The sequence below is a fragment of the Manis pentadactyla genome, chromosome 10 (assembly GCF_030020395.1).
Source record: "Manis pentadactyla isolate mManPen7 chromosome 10, mManPen7.hap1, whole genome shotgun sequence".
NCBI classification, from domain to species: domain Eukaryota; kingdom Metazoa; phylum Chordata; class Mammalia; order Pholidota; family Manidae; genus Manis; species Manis pentadactyla.
The window spans coordinates 64,590,805-64,602,180 of NC_080028.1; the positions used below are offsets into that span (position 1 = coordinate 64,590,805).

The 11,376-nt window shown below is 34.7% G+C and overlaps 1 protein-coding gene across 1 annotated transcript in view; it reads left to right on the forward strand.

Annotated features, from left to right (window-relative positions):
- Positions 1-10,259, forward strand: part of TRHDE (thyrotropin releasing hormone degrading enzyme) — a 395,556-nt gene extending 385,297 nt beyond the window's left edge. The window contains exons 18-19 of the mRNA XM_036930808.2: positions 454-535; positions 5,529-10,259. Coding sequence (XP_036786703.1) covers positions 454-535; positions 5,529-5,672 — 226 coding nt within the window. The 3' untranslated portion in view covers positions 5,673-10,259. The remainder of the gene's footprint in view (positions 1-453; positions 536-5,528) is intronic.
- Positions 10,260-11,376: the final 1,117 nt, after the last annotated feature.

An 11,376-nucleotide genomic window follows, 5' to 3' on the forward strand; every position in this document is an offset into this window, starting at 1 on the left:
ATCTGGGTAACATAATGGCAATGCCCAAGTGTGTCTTCCTTTTCTGTTTCCTTTGTTGGGATCCTTTTCCCTTAGTGTGAACTAGGTTGCTTTTAAGTTAAAAGATATAAAATATTTCCTCCTCAAGCCTTTGAAATGTAATAGTAGTTCCTAAAATCTAACTTTAAAATGCTCCTTTTCTGTTTGTTTGTTTTTAATTTGTTACAACTTAGACCTCTTTGAAACACTGTGAACCAGTCAGGTGGCATCTGATGGTGTCCGGCGGCCACTGCTATTTGCCCCTCTCAGACTCCCTGGAGAAATGACCTTGAATGCTCAGAGATCATAATGGCAACAAGATACAGTGGTCAAATGGAACCCTTGAGAAGCATTGTAAAACTAAAACCTGTGTAGAGCAATATTTTTTAAATTACTGCCTATATTAACATTAAGACTTTTTTTTTATCTTTTGAGGTATGGAGAAGCATTATTTATGAATTCCAAACTTATCAGTGGAGTTACAGAATTTCTTAATACTGAAGGTGAACTCAAAGAGGTAAATATTCTGAGTTGTAATGCTTCTCTTTTCTAAGTATATGAAATTGCACATTTATTTCAACCATTTTTTTCCCAACAGGTTCATACCCACTCTTTCAAAATATACACATGCACATACCCATGCTAAAGACTTTACTCCATTATTTGCAAAGACATTTCTAACATATTAAATATTAAATGCCCATGAGAAGTTTGAATACAATGTTTCTCAAACTGGGAGCCTCCAAATCCACTCTGGAAATATTTGATCCCATCAGCTGCTCCTCAGCTAGCTCTGTGAGCCAAGTTTAAGGACCCCCAAGTACAAAACTTTCCTGTCATAATGACTCAATGTTTGAACACACAGGAACAAGGTTTGTGCTGAGTCACAGAACTCGAGTCTCACTGCTTGGTGGTCAGGCCTGTACAGAGAATGGGTAACTTGAGGTGGTAATGCTTTGTGCTATCTAGTCTGTTAAATGGAGTGAATTCATATGTGTGGCAGGGCATATGTGTGGCAGGGCAATATATATTACGAGTTTGTTTAAAATTCTTCTTAATACAAACACAAATTAAGTTCATTAGTGAAAATAGACTTAACTTTTTAAGGACTAGTGTCTGGTTTGTGAAGTAGGTAACATTCCCATTTTTCTCAGGTTTATTTCTCTGGAAATTTAAACCAGGTAGTTTTTTGACCATTAACTCTTGACTCTAATAGAGAAGGGTGGGGGATGGGAAGGGGTAAGTAGGTAGGAGGAAGGAGCAAAATACAGACACTTTTCATTGATTAAAATGAGTTGGGCTTCAAGCATCCGGACCTTTGCTCTGGGCTCCTTGCCTCCACTGTGAAACAAAGCTGAGACTTGGCGTTGAGAATCCTGGTTTCCTCTGTTTTCACTGGCAGAATCTAATCATAGGGAGCAGCAATCCCCCGGAAACATTAGCCCCAGCACCACCCTGAATATCCCAGTTTTGTAGGATCATCCCCCACACACTACCTTGGATTCTTTCACTCCATGGGCTAAGCTGTGCTAAGCTAAGTTTCTGATTGTGATGATTTGAAATTCAATTTTTATCCCTGCTATGTGTTCCTATCCTTGAAGGATTTGGTTTTGAAAGCTCCAGCGCATGTTTTACTATATTTTTTAATAAAGGCAGCTAAATGAGAAGGACTTCCTTCGTATCCATATGAGGCAGAAAGAAAAAACAATGATTGCCTCCAATTTTCTCTGTCTTTAAATGAAGTATTTTTAATTCCTTGATTTTACATTCAATACTTCGGGAATGGAAGACGCATTTAGTCACAATCTGGGCAGCCACTGAAGTGAATACCGAAGTGAAAGGACTCTGCCCTCCTTTCCCTTCCCCCACTCCTCCCCCGCCTTCGCGCCCCTCCTTTTTGCTCCCTTCTTTCTCCTGCCTCTCTCCCGTTCCCTCTCTCTCATCTTCTACCCCCTCTGTCTTTCATATTTTCCTTGTTTCGTTTAATACTAAGGCCATGCAAAAACATCTTTTAAAAGAACATTTAATTGACGTAATCATATGCTGACCATTTTGTTTTACATACTTCACGTACATATTTAATTTTTTACACTTGGTTTAACTGCCATTTGATATATTCCAAGAGACCCCTATAAGGAGAGGTGCAATTTCAAAACTGAAACTACACAGGGGCTTTTATTCCATTACCCACAAAGTAGCTAACTTCCCATACAGGCTCTCCATGGCGTGAGTGATGAATCCCTTCACCGCACAGCTGCTTGCTCTGAATTTCTAGTTTGACAACTGCTGCCTGAGGCTTTTCCATACTTTCATTATCTAGTCATCATCTGTAGGATTGAAAGCTACTATTATTGGGCAGGATGGGGGTTTAATTTGTATTGCTGATAACCGCCTTCTATAAATACAAAGAGGCTGAGGAGTTTCCAGTCTTGTTCTCCAGTAACCAATGAGCCCTGGAAGCAGAAAGCCCAATGTGCTCCCTTTGGGTAGGGCATATTCTTATGTTCAGGAGTTTATAGATCAAAAGGAAATCAGCATTTTTATGAATTCTGAAAACTTATTTGAGATTTTAACAATGCTCATCAGCTTTAGGGGCATTCAATAGAGAAACTTATTTTGGTCCATGGTCCCTTCCCCAAAACTGTAGCCTAGTACCTGAAAATGGAAATGTCCTTCTTATTACCTGGCTCTAGCAATTTGAACAGTATTTCTGCATGACACAGTGCACCATTTCCTTAATTTTAAACTAATGGAAGTACAGTCCTACGGAACCTCAGAGGCCCTTGCCATTACTTCATACGAATGTCTATTAAGCACTCATCTCCAGTACTCGTTTTTCTGTCTCTTGAATCTAATATAAAGCACTGTTACAGAACATAGATCCTGTATACTACAAACATCCCATTTACAGTTTTAATGCTGAAAATATAAACCTCATAATAGGGTAATAGCTAATTCAATTCATTTATATAGCTACTAAGAGTATATTATGTTTTGTAATTTACCAATAATTTATTATGTGGTGGTTAGGGTCTAGGGTATCCTAAAATAAGAGGTTTTTTAATGCTCAAATGTTTTTTTAATAGAGAAATTAACATGTCTAGAAATTTTATGCTAAGAAGAACAGGGAGCACAAACAACTCTGACATCTTACTAAATGTTATTTATAAAAATGTCTAAACTTGCAACATTTTCAAATAAAAGCATAAGATGGCATAAATATTTAGAAAATGCAATAATAAAAACAAGCAACAGCAGAAAATCTACCAAAGGGCTGCAGAAATAAGAAAACTGGAATGCCAAATGCTTTCCATCTAGCCATGTCTTCTGAAGTCAGGCAGGGGTATGTGATCATATCTGAGGACCAGTTTGATGGCTGCTCTGACTGCATGTTTGCCAGAAGAGCTGCGTCAGAGTACAGGCGTAAGATCCATTGATGCCAGCTATGGAAAGTGGGCCAGGTGTGTTCTGATGAATAAGCTGCTCCTAAGATTCATGAGTCACCTCAGGCTCTCTGAGCTCACAAGGGAAGTATTTAGTGCATTTAAATAGTGATTTAAGAAATGAATCCTTAGAGACCCACCACTTACATTTTCTCATGAGAGTTTTCTTGCAGGATAATGTGACCTACTATCTTTGTGTCAATACAACATTCATATGCAAGCCCATAGTCTGCCTTTGAAGACGATGTAAGAGCTTTACTTCATGTATTCAGGCTTGCTTGCTGTCTCAAGAGGCTAAGAGCATGCTCCACAGAGTCAAAATTGCCAAAGGGTCATTTTTCCTATCTGGCATGTTCAGTGACTGTCCAGGAAAATAGAATAATGAGGAACCTATTTTGGGAGCAGATGTAATTTTTTTCCTGGTTGACATATGTTATGTAAATAATGCCACTATAGCATATATGTACAAATATACACATTTTTGTAATGAATTGAAACACAAAATTCAAAACATATCAAAATGCATTATTTGTTGCTTTAGGAATACAGATGAATGAGTCTGAACATAAACATATAAATGCAAATGAATTACTGGATTTATCAGCTAAGGTTTAAACATATGATTCAAATGCTACCATTAGACTGCCTTTTTATATGTGTGTGCATATTCCAGGTATATGTGTGTGACCCAGTGCCTGGGATATTAAAAATATTCAGTAAATTCCAATCCTTTCTCTTCTTCCTCTTAGTGTATACAAATTTGTTCCAATGTCAGATCAGTTTAAAAGGTAGTACTGATAAATCTTTGTTATGCCCTGGGATTTTACATGTTTGTTAGAAAGCATAGTGATTTTCAAGTCTTGTAAAGGACATAGCTCTGAGATACAGTTATCCATCCCTAATGCTGTGGGGCACAAGGCTTTACAGGCCAGTAGAGGATATGTTTTGAGAATATGAGAGGATATGTTAATGACCTTTGATGTTTTGAGAAAACATATCAGCGTAATGTACTCTGTCCTAAGTAGCATCATATCAAGTAGCACTGTCATAAACCAGCCAAGCTACCAATGAACCAGTTTCTCGATTAATTCAGAAAGGTACAATTAATTCCATGTTAAATGCCCCTCCCCTCCTATCTTCCTGTCCCTGAGCCAATCTGGCTGCACTGCATTTCTGGGCTGGCAAGTTCTCCATGTGGTGCCCACCAAGTGATGAATCACACCCCACACTAATTACACCACATAATGTTTCTATGTTGCAAGTTGATTTTTCACATTTATCTATTAGCATTACAACTGGCTGATTGCCAGTTCCTTAAGACATATCATGCAGAAAGAAAACCACGAGTAGTTAATCTTGTAATAAAATCCCTGAGCATTTCCAGAGTATGTAAACTCTCTAGAGAAAATATCCTTAAAATTATGACAAAACATTTAACAATTATAAATTATGTTAATTCTCTGGCCAAATGAGTCCACGGTCCTCCTTCATTCTTTCTGCATCTAGTTACTTAGATCGTAATGTCACTAATCATCCAGTTTTCATAGCATCATTACCTTTTTCCCACCACCCAATGACTTTGGTAATTCCTTGCCAGCAAAGGTAAGGGTCAAGCTCTCATACTGCTTATTTTGGAGACAGTGAAGAATAACTCTCAACAAATAAAAAGGGAATTTTAATCCTTATATGTGGTTTGTAAGGCTATTTCATACATTGGATAATACTTCATAATTAGAACTAATCTTTTATTAACTACTATGAAATTAACTATTATGAAAAGATAAATGTCTGCTTTACTATTTATTTATGAAACCAGAAGCTGAGTTTGGAGTTACTCAAACTGAAATGTCCATTTTATTTTGCTTTCAGTTCCAAAAGAAATTACATCACACCGAATGGACATGACCTGTCATATTGCATTTCATTACAAAGCTTGATCCACATATTAAATATACTTTCTCTGGGGACGGGGGCACTTCATTTCAAGTAGATTTTTGCTTATATATGTTGGACGTGCGTTCATTTTCAGACATGCATATTTACCACTTAAAAATTTATTATTTCCAGCTAAAGAACTTCATGAAGAGCTATGATGGAGTAGCCGCTGCCTCTTTCTCAAGAGCCGTGGAAACTGTTGAAGCCAATGTGCGTTGGAAAATGCTTTACCAGGAGGAGCTTTTCCAATGGTTAGGAAAAGCTCTGAGACATTGATACATGTCTCATAAACAATTCAGCTTGGAATTTTGTGAGACCTGCTTTATGTGGAATGAGGAAACTGTGCTATGTGCAAAATGGCCAGATTTTCAGTGTTAACATGTGGGAGGAAATTTTTTTTAAAATTTTTGGTTTGGGGAGAATTATTTATTTGTTTCATTCATTCTGTTTTGTTTCTCTGCTGCGTGTTCTCTAAAGAAACTCTTGCAAGTGAAACTAGCCATGATTGCTGCAGCTGTACATTCGTACAGGACCAAATATGATAGTGGTGCATGCTGTTGCAGTCAGTTTGGAAAAACATACCCAGAATATTTTGTGCATGGTTGTGTGGTCCTGCCTGTGTTCCAGCATGCTTATTTAAAGTGTCCAGTGTTGTATGTGAATATATGTTACCTCTAGGATGGGCATTATGCAAAAGCACAAAGATTATCTATGACAATCAGTGTTGCAGTGAAAGAAAAACTTAAAAGGGGAAGCATATTCTTAGTCTTGGGCAATGTGAGAGGTAAAATAGACCTTCAAGTGATCACTGTCACTTATTTCAGCACTTGGATTGTCTTGTGATGATAACTGTGTTGCTAACTCATTTTCTTTGAGTTAAAGCTGTGTATATGTTTAAAAAGGCATATAGAGAGTGTATGCATATGTTTATGTACATAGGGAAGCCCTATATGTATATAGTATGTTGTACACTGTACTTGCGCAAAGAAACTCTTCAGATCAAGAAAAACTTATCTCTTTTTATAAATTTCTGCAGATTTTGAAAAGGCTTGAGATAATTTATCTCAATATTATCCTTCCTGACAATTTCCTAAGTTTCTCAACTGTTATGGATTTTTTTTTCATCTACTTCCTGAACAATGGTCTATTCTACTGCATAAAAATGAATTCAAACAAAATTTATGTATAAAAACTCTTCTAATTTTCCTAAGTTGTAGCCTAGCATCCTCAATATAGAGTCTGTCATCATTTTGGCCAAACTTCATATTGCATAAAACAGTTGTGTGCACTTAATAATTATCAATGCTGAGAAAGCATTTATTGTCCATCTTGTTCATTTTTTCCATCTCATGTTGGGTATCAAGAGAGTTAAAAACTGTGTGTTGGTCTTTGTGACTGTGTGAGTCTTATCCCCCATTCAGCATCCACACCTCATGTGGGTCTAGTAGCATTTAATGACCTTTGATGTTGACTGTACCATCCATTGAGATGAAAAGTTACTTTTCTTGAGCAAAGCTCTTCCTTTGGCTTTGGCTACTCTGTTTTACCTGGGCATTTTGTATAACCCTTTTCATGGCAGTACGTTATGTAACACAAGTGCTTCTAAATGGTATTCTCACCCAGTTGGCTAGCTCTCCAACCATTGCTTAGATGCTCCAAAATGAACATATTTTATGTTTACCATTATAAAATACCAATACAATGACTGTACATAAGCCAAATGTTTGTGGACCACTTACTGTTTTCCTGAGGTTTTCCACTCCACCAACTCTTCTTGCAAATCATTGAAAGAAATACATTCTAGTAGTCATTGAGAACCAGGAAAACAACCAGGTATTTTAGAAACCAGTACTATGGATTTATTATAAGTTTGTAGTAAAGAGCAATTTCCTAATCCATAGAACAAATATCACCTAAAATTGAATTTTATCTTTTTAGCAACTAATATCTATACTCATACATAAATTTTTCATCATTTGATTAAATCAAATGAAATTTAAATAAGCTATGTGGCTCTAGTAAGACATAGTAAAGCTTAGTAGAAAACCTAAAAATCATTGTACCTCTCAGAAGTGATGAAATTCAGTTAGTACATGTCACATATATGAAATCCTTAAGGGATAAATTATGAAACATAACAATAATAAATATCATACTTCTGTGCAGGTCCAAAACATGTACTGTGTCACCACTGGATTCATGTGACAGTGAAGATAAAAAATTAGAGGTAGATGTCTTGCTTTATGTCGTGAATTACTGAAAATTCTTAGTAGTTATAACATTCTTTTGAGTGAAATCATTACTTCCAGATTTGAGTTAGAAGGGCTTTTACAGTTTTTTTCCTCCCCACTGTTAATAACCTTAATCCTCTTCCAGTATTTTAGTGGCCTTGAACAACTGGTTTAGCTACAGTGTCAAATCCTAAGTGTATATTATGTGCAATGTTCAATACCTCATATAATACTCGTTCAACAGTATAGTGGGTCAGTGGCGTTGAGGTGGAATTTTTGTTTTACATATTTTTCAATAATTTATCCTTTCCAATGTTCAAGATTATATCAGGATTTAATGTTTTTTAGTTGTTTTAATAGTAATATTTTCAAAATAATAAAATGATCAATGATATCTCTTGGAATATTCTGTAAATGTAGTTATAAAGTTCTATTTTCTACATAGAGTTTTTATCTTTTTTCCCTTGGTCTGTTTTAGAAATCATATATATGCATGAAATAGCAAATTGTTCAAAGTGTCCAACATCTAGGCTAAAAACTTCACTATGCCAATAAATGTACAACAGCAAAACTTGGTTTCAATTAGGAAGAACTAATTTATTTACCATACTGACTATTAAGTATCTGTAGGTAACTTATAAATAAAAACTTTTTGCCATTTTTACATTTTCCCTTAAACTTTTCTTGTAATCTTTGAGGATTTTTTAAATACACAAATGCCACCTCTAAGGCTATTATTTGCAATACTAGATTTATTCTTGTTTCAATAATATGGATTTGGGCTGGAAACTATAATCAGTTTGGTTTATATTATTTTTCCAGAATAATTATATCTTAGGACTGCGATTTTTGTTTTAGTGCAATTCATAAATATTATAGCTACAATATCTTACAAAGTTATTAAAATTATACCAAATATTTATAATTGCATTTCATTTTCTAATAAGTTTTACACATGTTACTTCACGTGACTCCTTTCAAAAACATAATAAATTATATTAGCCCTCACAGTCTGATAAGAAAACTGAGGCTCTGAGTAGAAACATGAGCTATTTAAAATTACATAGTTGTTATTTTGGCAACTTGTACAACTACAATAGGAAGACATATTTGAAATACCTCTCTTGCATTAGTTGGAGATTTTTCCAAATACAAAAAAAAAACCCCAAAAAATCTGTGATCAAATATATCTATAATAATTATATTATTTTTTAAAGCCTGTACTTCTAGTTCACATGATATCAGTCAAGTGGATAAAATGTTAATCAGCATTCACTTTGGTCAGCATAAGTCGCCAAATATTGGGACAAAAATATAGCTCATTGATTATAGTTTTCTTTTTTTTATCTTTTGGTGGACATTGTTTAAACATGACCTTAACATACTGATGATTTGCTTTATTTTCCACACAAATTTATCTGATACACTCTGTTGTAACAGGTGGTCATGTCGCAGATAAAATGGTATCTATCGAAATCAATGGACATGATATTCAGTAAAATGTTTATAAATCTATGGGAACTAAATTATGAAGGAACAGTTTCTGTGCAACTGTAGTACTGCATTAAATGCAGTAAAGGGATTTCTAAAGAATGTTTACAACAATATATTTAATTAAAACCTATGAGCTATTAAAATTTTTAAGGAATCTTTTTTTCCAAGAAGTCAGAAACATAAAATAGATCGTTATTTTCCTCAGTACACCCAAGAGGTAACCACATATGCCAATATTAAAGGAGTAGGAAAAGCTCATATAATGAGACATGAAGATTTCCACCCCTGTTTTTCCCCTTTATTAGAAATCACAGCTGACTTATTATTATTTGACACTGCTAATTATATAGGACAGAATTCAATATAATTAAACAAATATTTATTGAGCACCTATTACCTCACAAAGCACTTTATGAGAAGAAAGGGAGGAAGGGGAGAATAAGGCCTAGAGGAATTCACAGCACAATAAATATACCAACAGAGAGAAATATGAACCAATCAGCACGAGAGCAACATGAAAAATGATTACATGCTATAGAAGAGAAGCTAAATACTTCTTAGCTATAGACAGTATTTTGCATTATTGTTTTATACTAGTTCTCAGAACTTTTATGGTACTTCAGGATAATTCTCATTGTGTTTTTTCACAGCTCTTAACTGTGTTTTGCAGAAATGTGTACCATTTAGGAAATGTAACATTTAGAAACCACATAATTTAAACTTTATAATTGGAATATAAATTGGGATATAATTTATCTTTTAGAAAGTTGTTTGAGAGATTTAATCATGTCATTAAGTTGCAGGAAGAATGTTTAACCTACTTATATAGAAGTATTAGAGAAAAGTAGTTTTCTAGAATGGTTTTAGCATACTATTTGTATATTCACAATGTGTTGATTTTAAACTAATCATATATTCTTTAAAGCAAGTTGAACAATTCTTATCCTAGGCAATAATATATTTTTTCAAATTACGATGTATATGTGAACCTTTGAGTACAAAAATGTTCTTGTAAAATATTCTAAAATTCCAACTTTTAATTATGTAAGAGTAACCTTCAGTTCAGTTGCTTTGAGTTGATAAGGAGGGATTTTTGTTAAATATTTTGTTTAATGTGGTTTATATGCAAGAGAAATCTAACAAGAGCATGTTCAAGCAGCTTTTATTTTAATTTTATTTCACTGCTTAGAAAAGGAAGTTTTAAGTGTCTTAAAATATTAAAAATAAGCAGTTGGTGAAAATATATGGTCTAATTTTAAGTATACTGCCTATGTGTAATTGTATGCATTTTATTTTTGAAGTAAGTTTTTAACAAATGGCCTTTAACAAAAGGCACTCTGATCTTATCCAAATTTTCAATACGTAGTACCCTAAGATATTTTATTTTGAATATTTAGTGCTTTTAGGTTAGTGCATTGAAGATGTTTCTCTTTGGGATATTCCCAGTTCACGTACCAGGGCACTATGGGGAAAAAAAAGACCAATCCTTCATTTTGATCTGAATAAATTTTTTGTTTTGTATTAGTGTTAAATAAGTTAGAATATAGGGAAAGAACAAAAATTTGAGTCTCTACAAATGCCGGGCATTTTACTGATGTCATCTACAACACTGTGAAGTGCTTTCAGTTCCAATTTAGCAATGAAGAGACTGAGGCTGAGTTGGGATGAGTTTATATACCTTGGCGGTAGCTATTAACTGGGATTCAAAGCCCTGCCAACCCATGCCTTATGGCTCAAATTAGTCATTATCCTTCCTACATGCTTGAAAGCATAATGATTATCCATATGGACCAGTGTCTATACATCTGAATAGACGCTTAGCTCCCGCCTCATTGCCACTGGGTCAGGTGACAAAAGTGTTGGTTAGTGCATTCTGGCTTACCACATATTCCTTAGCAAGCTTACATAACATGGCCTGTAAGATTCTGAATACACACACCGTAGAGGTCCATGAAAAGAAAAAAAAAAACCTTTTACATTAGTGTGCTGTATAGTGGGTTTTAAACTATAACAGGTAATTGACAGCTTGTCCAGTCAACAAGCCATGAAAAATAAGTAAAAAGAGAGGATCACAAAGCTCTTCACCAGTGGACCAAAGATAAGGTTACATTTTTGTCCTGCGTGTGGAGGAGACCAATCAGTCTAGCTGAAACTTTCCTTTTTCTTAGCGATGAGGTCAGATAAATATTTCTCTCTTTCTACTTAGAACTATATAGATGGACTGCAAATGCTTAATTTATTTGAAGTTACATTTT